The sequence below is a fragment of the Dendrobates tinctorius genome, unplaced genomic scaffold (genome assembly GCF_039654945.1).
Source record: "Dendrobates tinctorius isolate UK_male_01 unplaced genomic scaffold, ASM3965494v1 ptg000046l, whole genome shotgun sequence".
NCBI lineage: Eukaryota > Metazoa > Chordata > Amphibia > Anura > Dendrobatidae > Dendrobates > Dendrobates tinctorius.
Window position 1 is genome coordinate 83,776,947 of NW_027361714.1, and position 23,281 is coordinate 83,800,227.

General features: G+C 43.0%; 1 protein-coding gene across 1 annotated transcript in view; it reads left to right on the forward strand.

Annotated features, from left to right (window-relative positions):
* The window catches only part of RTN4IP1 (reticulon 4 interacting protein 1), a 64,410-nt gene that overhangs the window by 35,474 nt on the left and 5,655 nt on the right, over window positions 1–23,281 (forward strand). Inside the window, exons 7-8 of the mRNA XM_073576083.1 lie at window positions 2,209–2,392; window positions 4,057–4,149. Coding sequence (XP_073432184.1) covers window positions 2,209–2,392; window positions 4,057–4,149 — 277 coding nt within the window. The remainder of the gene's footprint in view (window positions 1–2,208; window positions 2,393–4,056; window positions 4,150–23,281) is intronic.

Below are 23,281 nucleotides of genomic sequence, written 5' to 3' on the forward strand. Positions count from 1 at the left end.
CAACTCTTATATCGTCACTACTTGTGGTCTACCATGCGTAAAGAAATCATGGATTTCGTTTCCGCCTGCCCTTCCTGAGCCCGCCACAAAATTTCTAGGTAACTCCCATCCGAGTGACTCCTACCTGCCCTTGCTGTTTTGACAGCGTATTGCCTTGGACTTTATTTCAGATCTTCCTGTGTACTTGGGCTGTTCCATCATCTGGGTAGTGGTGGATCGCTTCTCAAAGATGGCACATTTCACCCCATTACTGGGCCTTTCATCCACTCCGAAACCCGCGGAGAAATTAATCCAGCACATCTTCCATCTTCACGGATTCCCTCGCCACATTGTATCTGACCGAGGTGTCCCGTTTACATCCAAACACTGGCGAACTTTATACAAGCTTTTGAATTTAGTCCTGGATTTCTCGTCTGCATACTTCCCTCAATCCAACAGACAAGAGAGTATCAATCAGATTCCAGCTAGCTTCCTGTGGCACTGGGCAGAGTTCTCCTATAAAAACCACATAAGTGAATTTTCTGCGAGTTCTCTATTTTTTTTGTTGTTTTTGGGCAACAGGGAGGAGTTCCTCTTCCAGTGACAGCTGCTTCTGGGGTACAACCTGCCCAGTAGATTTCTCAAAGATATGGGAGGACACTAAAGTCACTCAAGAGAAAACGTCTGAGCGTATGAAAAAGCATGCGGACAAGAAATGCTTGGACCCTCCTTTTTATCTTCCAGGGGATAAGGTATGGCTATCTTCCAAGTACATCCGTCTCAAGATCCCATCCTACAAGTCAAGTCCTCGCTTCATTGTTCCCTTTTGAAGACATCAAAAAATGAATGCCTTATCATATGAGTTAAAACTGCCAGCCTGCTTACGAATACCCAATTCCTTCCACGTGTCCCTCCTGAAGCCTGTCATCTTAAGTCCCTTCTTCGAGGATCCTGGTGTTATACCTGCTCCCTTCAGCTCTGAGGATGTCTTTTGAGATGAAAAATATCCTAGCCTTGAAGAGTGTGAGAGGGAAGACCTTTTTCTTAGTCGATTGGAAGGGACCTGAAGAAAGGTCTTGGGAGCCAAAAGAAAATATGTATGCTCCACTTCTTCAGAAATTTCTAGTGGTCTTGTATGTATGCTCCACTTCTTCAGAAATTTCTAGTGGTCTTGAAGAAGGGGCGTAAGGGGGAAGTACAGTTAGCACAGTGACGGCATCCCTGCACTTCCCCGCAGGGATTCCGGTGTGTTTACTCCAAGCATATGCGCACGCAGGTCTCCTGCGAGTGTGTTTAGAACATCCCCACCTGGGTTCAAGTCTAACCACAACATCAGGGGCTCTAATGAAGAACCAGGTTTAGTTACGTTATGCTCAGTTACGTCGCTCCAGGCTCTCTCCGAACCACGGCACTGTGGTTTCACCACCATTTGCGTAACACATTATATGGTGTTGGTCACATCCAAAATCTGCACTTTTTGAAGCCTGGCCATGCTCATCCATGGGCGAACATGCATAAATCATGTATGTTCATTACTTGTTATCTACTTAGCAGAAATTCCCTTTCTGTAGTGATAGTTAAGTTAATTGCTGCTCAGTATATGAATGCAGGGCAATAACCCATCTGCTTGTGTAATGACCTATCTGGTGACCATGGCATGTTGCTTCCAGGTACACTAGTGTTCTTATGGCAGTGTTGTCTGGTATATATGTGCAATCTTTTACATCACCAATGTTATTTAGTCATATTCTAGAAAGAAAATCTAAACTTGTATATATTTAATAAAACAAACCTTACCATCCCAACATGAGAAGAAAACAATATGTAACATAGTTAGTAAGGCCGAAAAAAGACATTAGTCCATCCAGTTCAGCCTATAAAATTCTGTCAGAATAAATCCCCAGATCTAAGTCCTTCTAAAGAACCTAACAATAACTGTAAGATACAATATTGTTACGCTCCAGGAAGACATCCAGGCCTCTCTTGAACCCTTCGACTGAGTTCGCCATTACCACCTCCTCAGCAGGTAATTCCAGATTCTCACTGCCCTAACAGTAAAGAATCCTCTTCTATGTTGGTGGAAAAACATTTTCCCCTCCAGATGCAGAGAATGCTCCCATGATACTGTCCCCTTCCTTGGTATAAACAGATCCTTGGAGAGAGATATGGACCTTCCCATGTAGGAACACAGTTTATTTTTAAATAAATGTTTTAAAATTACAATTTCAGATTTGATGCCATTCTTGATAACATTGGAGGAACTACTGAAGAATTGGCTGTTGAGTTTCTAAAACCATGGTCTGGAGCCACATATGTCACCCTGGTCACCCCTTTCTTGTATAACAACGACCAGCTGGGGATAGCAGATGGCATGATGCGTACAGGTGTTACGCTGGCATCAAAAGTAATGAAGGTAATATTTCCCATTTCTGAATGATCAAAATGTAGATCTGTGCAAAGTGCTAACAAGAATATATGCTATACAGTGAGAAAAATAAGTATCTGATACACTGCCAACTTTGCAAGTTTTTCCCACTTACAAAGAATGGAGAAGTCTGTAACTTTTATCGTAGGTACACTTCAACTGTGAGAGACAGAATCTAAAAATAAAAAAACAGAAAATCACATTGTATGATTTTTACATAATTAATTTGCATTTTATTTAATGAAAAAAGTATTTGATATAATAGAATTACAGAACTTAATATTTGGTACAGAAACCTTTCTTTTTCAGTTGCAGAGATCAGAAATTTCTTGTAGTTCTTGACCAGGTTTGCACACACTGCAGCAGGGATTTTGGGCCACTGCTCCATACAGATCTTCTCCCGGATCTTTCAAATTTTGGAGCTGTTGCTCGGCAACATTGAGTTTCAGCTCCCTCCTAAGATTTTGTATTGGGTTCAAGCCTAGAGACTGGCTAAGCCACTACAGGGCCTTGAAATGCTTCTTACGGAACTACTTCTTAGTTGCCCAGGCTATGTGTTTTGGGTCATTGTCATGCTGGAAGACCCAGCCATGACCCATCTTCAATATATTGCTGAGAGAAGGAGGTTATTGGCCAAAATCTTGCAATACCTGACCCCATCCATCCTTCCTTCAATACGATGCAGTCATTCTGTCCCCGTTGCAGAAAAGCACCCCAAAAGTATAATGCTTCCCCCACCATGCTTCTTGGTTGGGTTGGTGTTTTTGGGGTTGTACTCATCCTTATTCTTCCTACAAACACGGGGAGTGAGTTGACACTGATAAGTTCTATTTTGGTCTCATCTGACCACACGACCTTCTCTCATGTCTCCTCTGGATGATCCAGATGGTCATTGGCGAACTTCAAACGGGTCTGGACATGTACCTTGCAGGATTTTATTTCATGACGGTGTAGTGTGTTACTAACCGTAATGTTTGAGATTGTAGTCCCAGCGCTGTTCAGGTCATTGAACAGGTTCTCCTGTGTAGTTCTAGGCTGATTCCTGACATCTCAGAAGCATCCTTACCCCACAAGGCGAGATACTGCATGGAGCCCCAGACTGAGGAAGATTGACAATCATCTTGTATTTCTTCCATTTTCTAATAATTGTGCTGCTTGCCCATTGTCCTGTAACCCATCCCAGCCTTGTGCAGGTATACAATTATTTCCCTGCTGTTCTTAGGCAGCTCTTCGGTCTTGGCCATTGTAGGCAGGTTGGAATGTGATTGAGTGTGTGGACAGGTGTCTTTTATACAGGTAACTAGTTCATACAGGTTCAGTTAATACAGGTAATGAGTGCAGAGTAGGAGGGCTTCTTAAAGAAAAACTAACAGGTCTGTGAGAGCCAGAATTCTTACTGGTTGATAGGTGATCAAATGCTTATTTCATGCAATAAAATGCAATTTAATTATTTAAAAATCATACATATTTTTAGATTTGATCTCCCACAGTTGATGTGTACCTACGATAATTACAGACCTCTTTGTAGGTGGGAAAATTGGCTGTCTATCAAATACATATTTTTCGTACTGTTTGTACACAGGTAGCATTATACAGGTTGTGGTACTACGTCCAAGATGTAGTAAGTCCCAGGCCATTTCTTTCTTTTTTAGCACTACTACAAAGGAATCCACTACCGATGGGGATTCTTTGCTCCTAGTGGTCCAACACTAGATGAAATAGGAGAGCTCATTGACGCTGGCAAGGTACGTGACAGTTCTTACTAAATATTAGACCTTTATGATGGTGTGCGGTGTTATGTCACAAAAACGTACTGATGGCACTGAATTACAACGCCACTGTGCAATGCGCATGCATGGGGAATGGCAAATGATTGGATGGTCGAAAGACCATGCACAGACATCTGTCAAATTGGTTGCTTCCATAGCATTTGTTTGATTACTTCATTTGTGAGTTAAACAATAAGTAAGAGTACATTCTTGTTGGTTAGTAACTAGTACACCTTCAGTGATGCCCTAATGACGCCCAAACAGAGGTTTTATAACTTCAGTGCACAACAGAAATACCATACTTTGCCAAATTTCCCCTTCCCCTGATGAAGCTGGTTTAACCAGTGAAACATATTTGGGGAAGGCAGAATTAATATTTTAAACAGGCAGGATTAGGACTTCTTCATTTGAGACCAGATAGATTGCAGCAAATGGCAACCTGCAGGCATATATAAATCTGATGGGAAATTATTTAATACCATGCATGACTACATAGCAAAGTTACTATGTACGTATGAATGAGACAGTCGCTGTTCCTGCATATTTTTTATTTTAATTTTTCCTTAGACCTTATGATATTTAATAAAGGTTACATTTTAAAATTTGAATATAGTGGTGTTTGACTTTGGGTTCTAGTTTGCACTTTGCAAAATAATGATTAATTATACGTTTATTGACTGCTTCGAGACTGCCCACTGTACATAAACGTCAGCGCTTGCTGGGCTCTCTGCAGCACCGATTATTATAAGCAGTTGGTGGGCTTGCAGCGCTCAGGACCCCCAAGGTCCTGGAAGCGCTGCGATTCCTGTGCAGAGGGGTAGTTCTGACAGGTGACATCATCGAATCGCTGTCGCTGCATTTAGAAGACAGCCGAGGGAGACCCCTTCTGTACTCACCTCGGTCTTGCGTGGTGAGATCTGATCAAATCACGGGAGATCCAGCATTGTCCCGGAAGCCGGAGGTCATGTGATGACTTTCGGGTCTGCCTGTTGCGGTGGCTTGTTAGACTCAGCTGCTGGGTAACAGGTGGTCTGCCTGTGTAACACTGTTAGGTCTCATACAATGCAATATATGTGTATTGCATTGTATGAGACCAATGATCATAAAAATAAAAATTCAAGTTCCATTTAGGGACTAAGTACAAAAGTAAAAAGAAAGTAAAAAAAAAAGTTTTAAAACTATTAAAAAAAAAAAAAAAAAAAAAAAGCAAAAAATAAATTTAAAAAAAGAAAAAAAATGAAACGAATAAATACATAAAAACACTAGTTAACTTCAGTGCACACCGTAAAAAAAAAAAAACTGAGCAAAAACCTTTGCTTTTTCAGCATGCGATAAAGGGGAAGGAATAGGAGTGTGGATAAAATTAAACTTTTATTATAAATCATAAACTAAAATGTAATATTTGATTTAAAATGCAGATTCATTTATCAAAATATATATATATATATATATATATATATATAATCACAATGTGTGACTTAAATATTGTATTCACCACTATAATCCACTAAGACCCAGGCGATTAGACCTCAGATTGAAATATATAAGATGGCGTCCCAGCCATTGACCCTAGAAATTAAAGGCTGGAGTCCAATCCTATTAAGGCACTCTATTTGAAGTTAGAATGAATAAATTATGGTGCTATACACCTTATCAATTAAAATCATGTCACATTAACCCCATCAGTTATAAGTGATCTGTATTGTTAAAACAGTCATAATAAAATGACCCCAAATGACAGTGCGTCCACCTTGTTATTAATAGTTGGTTAGATAGTAATTAAGGTTGGCGCCTTCTTACACCCAGCAACGTTAAATGCGTATCACAAGTGCCAGCAATCCCCCATACGGACCAAGCCAGTGTCAGCTAGGGGGAACGTCGGCACAATGCTCTGCAGGTGAGTATACTGCTTATAGTTGCAGCGGCTGAGCGATGAATTGCTGCTGCTCATTTGATACAGGCTTCGGTGGGAGAGCGCGCGCTGATCAAGCACACTAGTTCCCTGGAGTAACTGATCGCATCCCTATATTCTTCTCAGCAGGCTGCACTGTCTCTAGGTCAGTACCCGCGCCTCCTCATGAGACTTTTTCATCATGTCGCCGAACAAAAAGTAGAATAAAACGCAATCAAAAAGTCAAATCAAAGTAAAAATGGTTGTGATGAAAACGTCATCTTGTCCCGCAAAAAAAAGCCATGATACAGCTGCAACAGTGGAAAAATAAAGTTATAGCCCTCAGAATAAAGTGTTGCAAAAACAATTATTTTTCCTATAAAAGTTTTTATTGTGAAAAAGTGGCAAAACATAAAAAAAAATATAAATATTGTATCACTGTAATCGTACTGACCTGAAAAATAAAGCTGCTTTATCAATTTTCCCACACACAGAATGGCAATAAAGAAACACCTAAAAAGCAATTTCTGAATTGCTGGTGTTTGATCATTCTGTCTCCCAAAAATCAGAATAGAAAGCAGTCAAAAAATGTCATGTGGCCGCAAATGGTACCAATAAAAATGTCAACTTGTCATGCTAAAAACAAGCCATCATATGACTCTTGTCAGCCGAAATATGGAAAAATTGTAGCCCTCAAAATATGGTGATGCAATGAAAAGCATCTTTTAGTGTGTGACAGCAGCCTAACTTAAAAACCCGATATAAATATGGTATCGTTGTGATCACACCGACGCAAAGAATAAAGTTACCATATCACTCATACCACAAGAGATACGGTGTGAAAAATAAGCCAATTCTTCACCCGCTGTTGATTCTGCCTCCCAAAGATTGTAGTAAGGATCGGTGCACATTTATCCTGCTCTCTGCGCTGAGCGCTTACACTGGGGTTTCCGCGTAAATCTCTGAAATTCGTGATTCAGACGAAACCCCCACAGAAAAATTCCCTATAATGAGGCAGATGGAGTCACTGTGGATGCCGTCTGACCTGTGATCCGGCAGTGTCTGTCTTTATAGTCATACATAAAAGCGCTGTCCGCCAGTTTTTGCGCACCTTTGATGCTGCCTCAATATAGTGAATGGATCCCTCGGGGGTTTCATCTGAATCACGTCACTCAGAGCAAAGCAAGTCCCCATTCAGGTCCATCATCTGTTAATAGAAATATCGGAGCTTCCATATTACTGGTAGCACAAAGGCTCTGGATAAAGGTCCTGTTACATTTAGCGATGCACCAGTGATCCCGACAACGATACGACCTAGTCAGGATCGCTGGTGCATCGCTAATTGGTCGCTAGTGAGCTGCCAAACAGGCAGATCTCAGCAGCCCGTTGGCGGTCGCTCTTACCTGTTACACCGAAGTGATGATGACGACTTCCGCCTGCGTCCATGCGTCGCTACTCGGCGCCAGCGGGACGCCAACGAGGAAAAAATGGCCCAGGACATTCCAGCATGATCAGCGATATCCAGCAGGGGGGCCGGTCGCAGGTACGTGTCACACGTAGCGAGATCGCTAGCGGTATCGCTGTTGCGTCACAAAATCGGTGACGCTTTAGCGATATCGCTAGCGATCTCACTATGTGAGAAGGGTGCGTAAGTGAAATGGCTCCTCACCCTAAAAAGAAGTTCAGCAAATTCTGTGCTCCCAAATCCAAATGCCCGCCCTCCCTTCTAAGCCCCAGTGTTATTAATCCTAATTTAGCGTCCACATGCTTTTCTGTAGCGATGAGAGGCCAACTAATTTACGAGTGCATGTCTCCAGAAGCATGGGCTGCGTATAACGTACTTGTCACTACAACGGCAGTTTGGAAAACACTTATGGAGTCAAAATTGTCACTACACCTGTAGATAAATTCCCAAAGGGGTGTAATTTCCAAAATGGGGTTACTTGAGGGGGGATTCTGCTTTTCTGGCATTTAGGGGCTCTGTATATGGAGTCCGGAAACTATTATATAATAATTTGTTCTCCAAGAGTCACATAGCGCTTGGTCCATCCCGAGTCTTGCAGTGTGGCTAAGCAATACTGTACAGCCACATCTGGGGTATTGCCAAGTTCAGCAGAAATTGTGTGACACATTTTGGCACCATTTTTACCCATTTCCCAGTGTTAAAATTTGGGTCTAATACAATTTTTTCTGTGGTAAAAATGTAATTATTTTTTCTTCATTGCCCAATGGTATAAAATTCTGTGACCCACTTTTGGTGTCAATATAATCACTCCTAGATGAACTCATTGAGAGGTGTAGTTTGTAATATGGGGTCAGTTACGGGGGTTTCTGATATTCTGGCACATCAGGGGCTCTGCCATTGTGACTTGGCCCCCTCAAACCACTTAAGCAAAATCTGCACGGTAATATGCCGCGCCTTCCCTTTTGAGCTTTGCACTGTACTTCAAAGTTGTTTTCGACCACTTTTGGGGTATTAATGTGCTCTGGAGAATTTGCATAACAAATTGTACTGTTTGTTTTCTCCTTTTACCCCTTCTGAAAATTGCAAACTTGGGGTCAAAGCAACATATTATTGGAAAAAATAGTAATATTTCATTTACTCAGGCCAATTTTGTACAAGTTTATGATTCGCCTGAGGGTAAAATGGTACTCACTACCATTCTAAAAATTGCACCCCTCAAGATGCTCAAAACCACAATCAAGAATTTTATTAACCCTTCAAGTGCTTCACAGGAATTTTTTGAATGTTTAAAAAAATGAACATTTAACTTTTTTTCACAAATTACTTCAGGTCCAATTTCTTTTATTTTACCAAGGGTAACAGGAGAAATTGGGTTGCAAAAGTTATTGTGCAATTTCTTCTGAGTACGCTGATACCTGATATGTGGGAGGTAACCACTGTTTCGGCGCATGGCAGAGCTCAGAAGGGAAGGAGCGCCGTTTGACTTTTTCAATGCTAAATTGGCTGGAATTCAGATCGGACGCCATGTCCCGTTTGGAGAGCCCCTGATGTGCCTAAACAGTGGAAACCCCCCAAAAGTGACCCCATTTTGGAAACTAGACCCCCCAAGGAACTTATCTAGATATGTGGTGAGAACTTTGAACCCACAAGGGCTTCACAGAAGTTTATAACTTACAGCCGTATAATTAAAAAATCATATTTTTTCCAAAAAAATGATCTTTTCACCCCCAATTTTTATTTTCCCAAGGGTAACAGGACCCTAAAATTATTGTGCAATTTGTCCTGAGTACGCTGATACCCCACATGTGGGGGTAAACCACTATTTAGGCGCATGGCAGAGCTTGGAAGGGAAGCAGCGCCATTTGACTTTTTTGGCTGAAATTGGGATTGGACGGCATGTGTTGTGAATTCCCTGGCTCAGACTTCTGAGCCGTAGCTCTCCCTGCTCCCTCCGGTGGTTACTGGAAGTAGTGGAGCTGGCCAGATTGACAGAGGTCTGCCACATGATGATGATGATGATGATGATGATTGGAGGTCTGGGGTTACTGATTGGAGTATTTAAGTCTGCAGACTTCCTTCAATCCCTGCTGGTGATTGCTTTCCAGTGCATTCTGAGGTCTGATGTCTCCTGCCCTGATCCTGCATTGTTCAGCTAAGTGCTCATTTGCTAATCCTTTGCATCTGATCTGTTTTTGTCTCTCTGCTTGTTGTGCGGGTTCAGCTTGCTCCTCTGGGGGCTGTGTTATGATTGGGTCACTGAGGAGGAAAACAAAACCAAGCTAAGTCACAGAAAACCAGAGAGGTTGGTAACTACGCAGATTGCAGAGCCCTGATCCTAACCACACAACTAACAGCAGCCGTGGAGCGTACCTACGATGATTCTGGACGCCTTGTCACAGCCGGAGGACTAAATAAGCCTAAAGCAAGAAAAGGGGAAATCTAATCTGCCCCAGAGCAGACCCCAAAGGAATAGACAGCCCCCACACATGTATTGACGGTGAAACAAGATGAAAGCACAAACACAGAGGTAGGAAAATAGGCTGAGCAAACGATGGGGCCCACACTAACTAGAAAGGAAAGATACTGTCTGCAATCATGCCAAAAAACCCTGCAAAAAATGTCCAACACTTCTGATAGCAAAAGAAACCCTGAAGTCACTAGACTTCACACACTATATCAGCACTCTGGCATATTCTGAGAACAGAGCAAAAAGAGGCCAATCTAATAAGGGACAAAAAGCAAACTGGCACATACAGTAACATAAGAGTGGAAATTCAGCACAGCCTCATCCGGGGCTGGCTGACCACACAAAAACTGAATAGACAAAACCAAATCAAATGTGAACATTAGCAGAGAAAAGTTAGCTTGAGAAGACAGAACTGAGCTGAAAACCAAGACCTCAGGAGGCAGGAAAAAAATCACCAGCATGGGAATAGGGAGTCGGCTGTCTTAAATGCAGTCTGAGACTCCCGATGTCCAATCGTCGTCCTCATTATCAGGTGGTAGGTCTCTGTTAATTAGATCAGCTTCATTACCTCCTGCCACCACCAGAGGGAGCCTGGAAAGAGATCTCACAACTCCTCTGTCAGCACAAACCGTTCCCTCACCAGAAACCAGAGGCAGACCAGAAAATGAGTTCACAACAGGGCTGTGCTGGACCACCGCTCCATATGTTACAGCCTGTGTCCGTTTTAGTCCCCTGTTATATTGGTCTCTTTTGCTTTGCTTCTAGTTCATACCAGAGTGCTGATATAGTGGGGGCGAAGTTGTGACTTCAGTGTTTTTTTGTACATCAGACCTCAAAATGCACAGGAAAGCAATCACCAGCAGGGATTGAAGGAAGTCTGCAGACTTAAATACTCCAATCAGTAACCCCAGACCTCCTGTCGTCATCATCAGGTGGCAGACCTCTGTCAATATGGCCAGCTCCACTACCTCCAGTAACCACCAGAGGGAGCAGGGGGAGCCAAAGAATTCACAACAGCCATGCCACGTTTGGAAAGCCCCTGATGTGCCTAAACAGTGGAAACCCTCCACAAATGACACCATTTTGGAAACTAGACCCCCCCCCCCCAAAGGAACTTATCTAAATGTGTGGTGAGCCCTTTGAGCACCCAAGGGCTTCACAGAAGTTTTTAACACCCGGGCGTGAAAATAAAAAAATCACATTTTTTCCCCAAACATGATCTTTTAGTCCCCAATTTTTTTATTTTCCCAAGGGTAACAGGAGAAATTGGACCCCAAAAGTTGTTGTCCAATTTGTCCTGAGTACGCTGATACCCCATATGTGGGTGAAAACTACTGTATGGGCACACGTCAGAGCTCAGAAGGGAAGTAGTGACATTTTGGAATGCAGACTTTGATGGAATGGTCTGCGGATGTCATGTTGCCTTTGGAGAGCCCCTGATGTACCTAAACAGTGGAAACCCCCGACAAGTAACCCCATTTTGGAAACTAGTCCCCCTAAGAAACTTATCTAGATGTGTGGTGAGCAATTTGAACCCCCAAGTGCTTCACAGAAGTTTATAACGCCTGGGCGTGAAAATAAAAAAATCATATTTTTTTTTTCCACAAAAATGATATTTTTGCCCCCAATTTTTTTTATTTTCCTAAGGGTAACGGGAGAAATGGGACCCCAAAAGTTGTTTTGCAATTTGTCCTGAGTAGGCTGATACCCCATATGTGGGGGTAAAACACTGTTTGGGCGTATGGCAGAGCTTGGAAGGGAAGGAGCACCATTTGACTTCTTCAACGCAGAATTGGCTGGAATTGAGATCAGACGCCATGTTGCGTTTGGAGAGCACCTGATGTGCCCAAACAGTGGAAACCCCCCAATTCTAACTCCAACCCTAACCCCACAATTCCTCACCCACCCCAGCACACTTCTACCTACCACACATTCAGAAATCTACAAGCCATTAACCCTCATACACTTTCAGACTCCCTACACTCATCACTGTCCCCAGTCTCCTCTCTTTCCTGTCCTAATCTGGCTGTACCCCACTACAATGACACTCTCAGAAGCACCCTGGACCAAGTAGTGCCCCTCAACCTCAGAACCTCCAAGCACAGAGTAAAACAGCCCTGGCTCACATTGCAAACTCGACTTCTCCAGCGATGCTCTCGGAGTGCTGAACGCTTATGGAGGAAAACTCGCACACCAGAAAACTTCATCCACTTCAAATTTATGTTAATAACCTATTACCTGCCCTTCACCTCTCCAAACAGACCTCCTACACCACCCTGATCTTCTCACTATCCAACAACCCCAAGAAACGTTTTGACACCTTTCACTCCCTCCTCAGGCCGAAAGCACAAGCCCCTACCACAGATATTTGTGCTGATGACCTGGCTTCCCACTTTATAGAGAAAATAGATAACATCCATCAGGAAATCTGCTCCCAGCCACCAAGTGCTGTGACTCCCATACCTTCCGGCATTGCCCCTGGCTCACTCTCCACATTTGATCCCATCACAGAAGAAGTCTCCAGGCTCCTCTCTTCTCGTCCAACTACATGCACTACTGACCCCAATCCCTCACATCTCCTCCAGTCTCTCTCTCCAGTTGTCAAAACTCGCCTAACTACAATCTTTAACCTCTCCCTCTCCTCAGGCATCTTCCCATCCTCCTTCAAACACTGTCATTACTTCATTATTTAAGAAACCCGCTCTCGACCCATCCTGCACAAATAACTACAAACCAGTCTCCAATCTCCTTTTAGTCTGTAAACTCTCGAAGCACCTGGTCTACTCCCACCTTACCCTTTACCTCACCACTCATTCCCTCCTAGACCTTTCACAGTCCAGCTTCCGCCCCCTACATTTGACAGAAACTGCACTCAGTGACCAGTGACGACCTGACAGCAAAATGTAATGGTGACCACTCTCTGCTCAGTCTTCTTGACCTTTCTGCAGCTTTCGAGACTGTTGACCACCACCTCCTACTCTCTAGGCTCCAGTCACTTGGCATTAAGGTTACTGCCCTCTCTTAGTTCTCTTCCTATCTTTCTGACCACTCATTCAGTGTTCTGTTCGCTGGCTCCACTTCATCTCCTCTTCCTCTCGCTGTCAGGGTACCTCATGGCTCAGTCCTTGGCCCACTTCTCTTCTCTCTCTACACGGCCCCAATTGGACAGACCATCAGCAGATTTGGCTTTCAGTACCATCTTTATGCCGATGACACACAACTATACATGTCATCCCTGACCTTACTCCCGCTGTACTACAGAACGCCAATGACTGTTCGCTCTCCATCTGAACTATCTGAAACTCAACCTTTCCAAAACTGAACTTCTGCTCCCGCCGTCTACTAACCTCCCTAAAGCTGACGTTTCCCTCTCCGTGGGTGGCACCATGATAACACCTCGGCAGCAGGCGCTCTGTCTGGGTGTTATGTTTGACACCAATTTCTCCTTCACATCCCATGTACAATCTTTTGCCCACACTTGCCGCTTACACCTAAAGAACATCTCTAGAATTCGCCCTTTTCTCATCATGTAAACAGCAAAAACTCACTGTCGCCTTGATCCACTCCCGTCTGGACTACTGCAATGCTCTATTAATTGGCTTCCCCCTCACTCAACTTTCCCTTCTCCACTCTATCCTTAATGCAGAAGCCAGGGTTGTCCATCTAGCTATTCGGTATTCAGAGGCATCCGCTCTTCGCCAAGCATTACACTGGCTGCCCATTCATTATAGGATCCAATTCAAAGTACTTGTTCTCACCCACAAAGCTCTCCACAGTGCAGCACCCCCTTACATCTCCCTCATTTTTGTCTATCGGCCTAGTCAATCGTTGCGCTCTGAAAACTAATTTCGACTAACCTCTGCACTAATCCGCGCAGCGCCAATCCCCTGGAATGCTCTACCCCAAGAAATTAGGACCATCCACAATTTGCATAGTTTTGTTCAGAGCGGCCTATCACGTTCCCTAATCAGTCATTTTATGTGTAAGTGTGTGTGTTATCCATTCACTATCTCCACCTATCCCCCACTCCCTCAAGATGGCTGGACCATCATTGTAAATACACAAATGTACTTTGTATCTCCCCCACCTCATTGTAGATTGTAAGCTGTCACGAGCAGGGTTGTTTTATTTTGCGTTAGTTATTGTATTGTTAACGTTGTTACTTATAACTTGTGTTTGAAACTGTTAAACTGTAAAGAGCTGCACAATATGTTGGCGCTATATAAATAAAGATTATTATTATTATTATTAGTTTTAATTGTTCTTTTTATCACAGATTGCAGTTAAGTATCTTCCCACCATGGGGGGTTAGCTGCTGCAAGCGGGTGGCGGGTCTATAACATTGCTGGCACTCAACTTCTGTGGAGTAGACTAAAGGCCCTTTTACATTTAGCGATGCACCAGCGATCCGACCAGCGATCCGACCCGGTCAGGATGGCTGGTGCATCGCTAAATGATCGCTAGTGAGCTTTCACACAGAAAGATCTCACAGCGATGCAGCAGCGACGCAGCGCCATATACTCACCTTTCACACACAGCGATGAAGACGTCCTCCCGCCCGCAGCCACGCGTCGCTCGTCGTCACAGCAGGAAGCCCAGCAGGAAGCTGATGACGAGAAATGGAGCCAGACATTCTCGCGCGATCAGCGATAGCCAGCGGGGGAGCCGGTCGGAGGTAAGTATCACACATAGAGATATCGCTAGCGATATCGCTATAACGTCACACAATCGGTGACGTTATAGCGATATCGCTAGCGATATTGCTATGTGTAAAACCCTCTTTAACTTCTGTATCCACTTTGCACATCTCAGAGCCTCAGAACATGTTCCACACCTATCGTGTAGATTATAGGAATACTCCAGGCAAAACTGATACTCTGTAGTATGCCTACTGCAGGCCCTTAGCTCTCATTCAGATGTCCGTGTATCACAAACCAAATACGGACTGCATTGCAAGGACTGGCTGCAGGTCTCCTAACCTGAACTTACTAGCCTCATATACAGCAGGGAAAATAAGTATTTGATCCCTTGCTGATTCTGTAAGTTTGCCCACTGACAAAGACATGAACATTGAGAGAGAGAATATCAAAAATAAAATCCAGAAAATCACATTGTTTTTAAATTATATAAATTTATTTGTATTTTTCAGTGAGAAATACGTATTTGATCCCTCTGGAAAACAAGACTTAATACGTGGTGGCAAACCCTTGTTGGCAAGCACAGCAGTCAGAGGTTTTTTGTAGTTGATCATGAGGATGTCACACATGCCAGGAGGAATTTTGGTCCACTCCTCTTTGCAGATAATCTCTAAATCATTGACATTTTGAGGCTGTCTCTTGGTAGCCTGGAGCTTCAAGTCTCTCCATAATTTTTCTATTGGATTAACCCCTCTACGCCCAAGGGCGGTTTGCATGTTAATGACCAGGCCAATTTTTACAATTCTGACCACTGTCCCTTTATGAGATAATTTCTCTGAAACGCTTCCATGGATCCTGGTGATTCTGACACTGTTTTCTCGTGACATATTGTACTTCATGATAGTGTTAAAATTTCTTTGCTATTGCTTGCGCTTATTTGTAAAAAAAAAACACAGAAATTTGGTGAAATTTTCCAACTTGGAATTTTCACGCCCTTAAATCACAGACATATGTCACATAAAATACTTAATAAGTAACATTTCCCACATGTTTACTTTACATCCGCACAATTTTGGAACCAAATTTTTTTTTTTTTGTTAGGAAGTTTCAAGGGTTAAAAGTTAAACAGCGATTTCTCATTTTTACACCCTTTTTTTTTTTTTTTTTTTTTTTTTAGGTACCGCATCACATTTGATGTCACTTTGAGGGGTCTATATGATAGAAAATACCCAAAAGTGACACCATTCTAAAACTTTCATCCCCAAAAATTATTGTGCAAATTGTCCTGAGTACGTTGGTACCCCATATGTGGGGGTAAACCACTGTTTGGGCGCATGGCAGAGCTTAGAAGGGAAGGAGCGCCAGATTTTACTGGGTGTGTCACAGAATTTTATACCTTTGGTCAGTGAGGACAAAATAACTACATTTTTACCACCAAAATTTTGTTTTAGCCAAAGATTTTACATTTTCACATGAAGTGGGTAAAAATGGCAACAAAATTTGTCCCGCAATTTCTACTGAACATGGCAATACCCCATATGTGGCTGTACAGTACTACTTAGCCATGCGGAGAGACTCGGGAGGAATGGAGCACTATTTGCCTATTCAAGTGAATTGGTCTATGCACATGTCAGTGTGTTTCCACGGACCGTGTGTCCGTGAGCAAAACACGCAGACATGTCCGTTTTTTAATGTCCGCACGGGCTATAAAACATCCTGCACATGTGCATACACATAACACATCCATGGGACACGCATCAGCGCTGGGAAAGAAGCATAACAGTAAGCGTTGTCTCCTGGCGACGGGTGCTGAACACGGTTCTCATCATTCTCCCCTGCTCTGTCGTCGATCGGCGCGAGCAGGGGAGAATAATGAGAGTTACATTTAAGTAATAAGAGACAGCAGGCTGTGGCTGATTGGACTATTACTCCCATCAGCCTACCCCTGCTGCTGCTAATAACAGTGACAGCAGGATTGACGGATGGGAGTATTCATCTGCCGTTCCTGCAGCTCATCCTGGCGGGGAACGCAGCGTCAGTAACCGAGGGTTACGACATAGAGGTAACCTCCGGTCACTGGGCTCCGTTCCGAGCCCAGCCGAGCTGCGGTGACTTCAGTTAGATCCCCGTTAGCGCCGTAAGCTTTCCCTGTGCTATAGTGGGGATCTGATCGCAGCTCAGCCCGGCTGGGAAAGGAGCTCCGTGACCGAAGGTAACCTCTATGACGTCACCTTCGGTTACTGTCACTGCATTCCCAGCAGCTCATTCACCAGTGGTTTTCAGCCGGGGCGGTCGCCTTTTAGCACCGTCCAGGTTGAATACTCTATATCCCCCAGACATGGATTACGGGGTGGGACACAATGACGGCCAGGTATGGTATATTGTTGCTTTTTTATTACAGGAGATCAAGGGCTTTGCTTGGATTAGGCGTGGATGTAAGTTTGGTTTAATTGAGATTAATAAAGTAGTCTGTTTTTTTTTGTTTGTTTTTTTCTTCAAATAAAGGACTTTATTCTGGGTGTCTGTGTTTATTAATCCTATAGTTGTATGGTAAATAATGGATGGATGACTTATAGACCTTGCCATTACTAAGCCATGGGGCTTGGTGTCACCTGAAAGGTAACATCCACCCCACAAATATTACCCCACTTGCCACCACTACAGGACAAGTGGGAAGAGCTGGGCAAAGCACCAGAATTGGTGCATCTAATAGATGTACCTTTTCTGGACAGCTGCAGGCTTCTATTTTTAGGCTTCGGGGGAGTCAATATCCATGGTTCCTTACCAGCCTGAGAATACCATCCCCCAGTTGTCTGATTTATCAAGGCTGGTTGTCAAAAATAAGGGGGACCCCACTTTTTTTTTTTTTTTAATTATTTAAATAATTAATAAAAGCGTGGGGAACCCCTCTATTCTTGATAACCAGTCTTGCTGAAGCTGACAGCTGAGGGTTGCAGCCCTCAGCTGTGAGTTTTGTCTGGCTGGTTATCAAAAATAGGGGGGAACCCAAGCTGTTTTTCTTTAAACTACCGTTATTTATTTACAGCGCAGTAGCGGCAGATGAATACTCCCATCCACCGCTCCTGCTGTCACTGTTATTAGCAGCAGAGGTAGGCTGATGGGAGTAATAATCCCATCAGCTGCCACCTGCTGTCTCTTTTATTACTTAAATGCTTGCACCGATCGCCGGCAGGGGAGAATGATGAGAGCAGTGTTCAGCGCCGGGGAGCAGCACTTACTGTAACGCTTCATACCATGAGAGGGGACTGTCCCGGACTATCAGACCATATCCTGTACATCTTGTGCATACGCTAAGTACTCCATTCTTTCCATCATACTCCTGATGAACCTCGGAAGAGGGGAAACGTGTCGAGTTTGCATTGGAGTTGTATCTGTTTGTCTCTGGGTTCCTAATATTTATGGAGAAAGAGGGTATTTAACCCTTTCTATTAGTCTCATTGTATGATTATGTGGATTCATTAAATGTATGTTGCATATTCTTCAATCACACTGTCCTTGAATGAGTGGTTACAGTGGATCCTTGATTTATCAATCCTTGGATTATAATACTGACGGAGAGAGCATGTCTTGTTATGATTGTGGCATGGTGTTATCCATGAATGGATCCTTGAATCTTCATATTGGACCCGTCTATGCTGGGCATTGTGCAATATTGTGTTTAATCCTTTTTTATCATGTCAACCATGGACAATTGAACGATGGTCTACTATGATAATAAGCTGCTAAATTGGATTGACTAACCTTTGCATATAGTGAATCCTTTTGTATCTTATCTTTTACAGATGTGCATAATTTGCACCCCATTGATTTGTTTGTATTTTTGTTGATCTGTTTTGGTGTGCTGCACTCATTTTGGGGGAACCTGGTTTTTCTTTATGGGACATGTTTTTGCCTAACTAGTGACTTGTGTATATGATATAATTAGCCGTGAGGAGACCATATTTATCAAGCTTTCATAGGCCCAATTTTTTGTAGTGGTCCAATAATATCGGGTTTGATGGTTTCTGGGGGGTTCTTCTTAACAACCACATTAGATCAGGTGTATTTGAGATATCTGAAGAAAATAAACCTCTAGTTAGCTATTGTAGTAACATTTCTTATTGAGAAGATTATCTTTGAAGAAACCCAAGAAGAATACATCTAGACACCTCTCCTCTTTCTCACCTACCTGTTCTACACTATATCACACCCCTGCCACTATAGGGCCCTATAGGGTTAGCAATGAAAGCTGTCGAGTGGGGGGGCCAATACGCAGGTCCTAGGGCTCCAACCTCTGCTGACAGGTAGGGATACACAGGTCAGTGTAGGGATAAGCACCTCCCTATGGTGTTTCATTTCTTTGCGTATGATGCATTACTAATTTTAGTATATAAAAAATAATTTTTCGAGTATTAATAAAGGTTTGGTAATTTTAATAGTGACACATGAGAAAACTGTGATTTTTGAGTAATAATCCCATCAGCTGCCACCTGCTGTCTCTTTGATTACTTAAATGCTCGCGCCGAGAATGATGAGAGCCGTGTTCAGCACCGGGGAGCAGCGCTTACTGTAACGCTTCTTCCTTGGCACTAGTCCTTGTGGTACTGATGCGGCACACGCATGCGACACGTGTGCCGCAAGTATTACACACACTGACATTGACATCTCCGGTACTGGAAATATCAGAACTTGTGAAACAGGCCTAATAGTGGATTTTTATGTTTGGCAGCTGTCACACGCTAAAAGACGCTTTTTGTTGCAAAAAATAGTTTTTGCATCACCTCATTTTGAGAGCTATAATTTTTTCATATTTTGGCCCACATAGTCATGTGAGGTTTTGTATTTTGCGGGACGAGCTGACGTTTAGATTGGTACCATTTTCAGAGACAGAATAAGAAAAAACAGCTATTCATGAATTTCTTTTTGTGGGAGCCGTTTATACCATTCCGTGTGTGGTAAAATGATAAGGCAGTTTTATTCTTTGTCAGTACGATTACAGAGATACCTCATTTATATTTTTTTTTATGTTTTGGCGCTTTTATATAATAAAAACTATTTTATAGAAAAAATAATTAATTTTGCATCGCTTTATTCTGAGCGCTATCACTTTTGTATTTTTCCACTGATGGAGCTGTATGGTGGCTCGTTTTTTACAGGACAAGATGACGTTTTCAGTGTCACGCAGTGGGGTCTCCGATCCAAAGGCAGAGGGGTTGTCAGCCCCGCGCCAGCTCGCAGAATGCTGCGATCTTGTTTTATCGCAGTATTTCAGGGGTTAAAGTGCTGGGAGCGGTCTGTTACCGCTCCTGGCACCTAGTGCCGGGTGTAAGCTGTGAGAATTAGCTGACACCCCGCCACGATCGGCCGCGCACCCGCAGTGAACCCGGCCGATCATGATGACGTACTCTTCCATCGATGTTCAAATTGTGCCGGGTCACATGGATGGAATAGTACGTCGGATGTCAGAAAGGGGTTAAAGTCTGGGGACTGGCTAAATCACTCCATGATCTTAATTTGCTTCTTTTTGAGCCGCTCCTTGGCTGTATGTTTTGGGTCATTGTCTTGCTCGAAGACCCAGCCATGACCCATTTTTAATGTCGTGGAGAAGGGAAGGCGGTTGTCACTCAGGATTTTACGTTACATGGCTCCATCCATTCTCCCACTGATGTAGTGAAGTAGTTGTGTGCCCTTAGCAGAGAAACACCCCCAAAACATAATATTTCCACCTCCATGCTTGACAGTAGGGACAGTGTTCTTTGGGTCATATGCCACATTTTTCTTCTTCCAAACATGACGAGTTGAGTTAATGTCAAAGAGCTCAATTTTTATCTCATCTGACCACAGTACCTTCTCCCAATCACTCACAGAATCATCCAGATGTTCACTGGTAAGCTTCAGATGGGCCTGCACATGTGCCATCTTGAACATTGGGTCTTGGCGGGCACTGCAGGATTTTAAACCTTTACGGCGTATTGTGTTATCAATGGTTTTCTTGGTGACTGTGGTGCCAGCTACCTTGAGATCATTAACAAGTTCCCCTTGTGTAGTTTTAGGCTGGTCTCTCGCCTTCCACATGATCAAGGATACCCCATGAGATGAGATTTTGCATGATGCCCCGGATCGATATCGATTGACAGTCATTTTGTATTTCTTCCATTTTCTTACTATTGCACCAATAGTTGTCTCCTCACCCAGCGTCTTACTTATAGTTTTGTGGCCCATTCCAACATTGTGCAAGTCTATGATCTTGTCCCTGACATCCTTATAAAGCTCTTTGGTCTTGCCCATGTTGTAGAGGATAGTCTGACTGATTAATTGAGTCTGTGGACAGGAGTCTTTTATAAAGGTGACAATGTAAGACAGCTGTCTTTAATGCAGGTAACGAGTTGATTAGGAGCCAGAACTCTTAATGGCTGGTAGGGGATCAATTACTTATTTCTCTCTGCAAAATGCAAATTTATATAATTTATACAGTGTGATTTTCTGGATTTTATTTTTGATATTCTATCTCTCAATGTTAAAATTAACCTATAGACCGTTCATGTCTTTGTCAGTGGCAAACCTACAAAATCAGCAAGGGATCAAGTACTTATTTTCTTCACCTATGAGGCTGTTGGTTTCTGGCCAAGTTATCTATTCTCAGACCATGATACACAGATGACTGAATTTGGCCTTAGTATTACACTTGTGCTAGACGTAACTTGTTTTCACTGTAGAACAGGGGATAATTTGTTGATCAGCAGTGTCCGACTGTTGGCACATACACTGGTCGGTAAAACGTGTCATTTTTATCACCTTCACAAAATGGTGCTGCAGGTCGGACAAAAACCAATGATCCAGTCATTCTCTATGGGAGTATCGAAAAAGATATAAGGAATGAATGGAGCAGCAGGCTTGGCATGTACACCGCCGCTCCCTTCTAACGAGCATTAAAGTTCCCCATTCTGGCGATCAGTGCGGATCCCAATGGTTGTACCCCACCAATCAACAAATTACTACCTATACTGCGGATAGGTCATTAATTTATTTTCAACGGACAACCTCTTTAACACTGATAACTGAGTATCCCCACAGAGTGTAGACTTAATTTTATGTAGTTTATGATTTTGTGGTAGGAGAAATAGAGGAACAACCCCCATGTCTAGAGTAAACTTTGTTTCATGATAATATTGCATAAACAAATGTAGATTTCTCTAATCCCTGCTCTCTGTAGACCTACGTGTTAATCCCTCTTCCCAGAACACAACAAAAGTGCCTTGTGCCAGGAATCTGATACTCTGCAGCACATAGACTGTGACTTTATTATTTACCTAATCTCCCCTGATCATTGTTCATTCATCCTGCACCAGGCCTTCCCCGCCTCTGCTGCCTTAATACCGGAAGGACTTTCAACTGACTCAGAGTTATGTTGTCCCACTGTATGGTCAGCCTTTGCAGGATTAGATACACAATGTAGCCGGTCAATACAAGTAGTGTAATTGTGCAATGCTGGATGGAGGGGATCACCACTTTGGTATTCACGTCTGTGTTTTTTTTTTATTAATGAAAATAGTCGAATTACTTACACAATACAAGAGATGAAGTAATATCGATCAAACCTACTGACCTCTAGTTTGTGGTGAAAACAAATCATTTGTGTCATTATTATAAAGATATCAGTTCAATATTCAGATAATTACCTGGTACTGCTCATCATATAGTAAAAAGGATGAACTATATATTTAACAGGATATTTAATATACAAAACATATTTTTTTTGAGGATTTGCATGAGTTCATGTAAAGAACATGGCCTACAACTGGGAATATTTGGTTTCCCTTTTATTGTGATATTGTGAAGTAACAAAAATGGGACAAAATAATTGAAAACTTCAGTGCGCATAACTATTCAGCGGAAATTTTTTATTTTTGCGGAAATTTCCTGCAAATCGCTTTGGATAAGTCTCTATGAGCTTTCCACATCTTGCCACTGGGATTTTTGCCCATTCATGGAGGCCAAACTGCTCCACAGCCTTCAAATTAGATGGTCTGCTCTGGTGAACAGCAATCTTTAAGTCTGTACACAGATTCTCAATTGGATTAACCCCTTAATGACCAGGGGTATTTTTGGTTTTGCATTTTCATTTTTTGCTCCCCTTCTTCCCAGAGCCATAAGTGGTGAAAAAAAATTCAAAAGTTTGTAAGAAAAAAAAAAGTTGCCATTTCTTGGGATCTGGGACTGGGTAAGGGCTTATTTTTTGCGTGCCGATCTGCCGTTTTTATGGAGCTGCAGCCCTGCTTTATGTAGCAGATATGCTCACTTGCTATGAGCACCGACCACGGGTTGTGATGCCAACCCATCGATGACCTGCTGTCATGTGACACGGGTGCCGATGGGAAGAGGTAATGACGCGCTTCCTGCGCGTGCATGTTAAATGCCGCTGTCAGAGTTTGACAGTGGCATTTAACATGTTAACAGCCGCAGGTGAATCGCGATATCACCCCGGCTGTTCGGGCACATGTCAACTGTACAGATCAGCTGTCATGTGCCGGAAAAGGTGTGGACTCCGGCGTTGAGGAACAGGGGGAGGCATCCAATGATGTACTTTGTCATTGGATGTTAAACCCTTCATGACCGGAGGAGGTCATTACGAGTTCATAGACACCAAA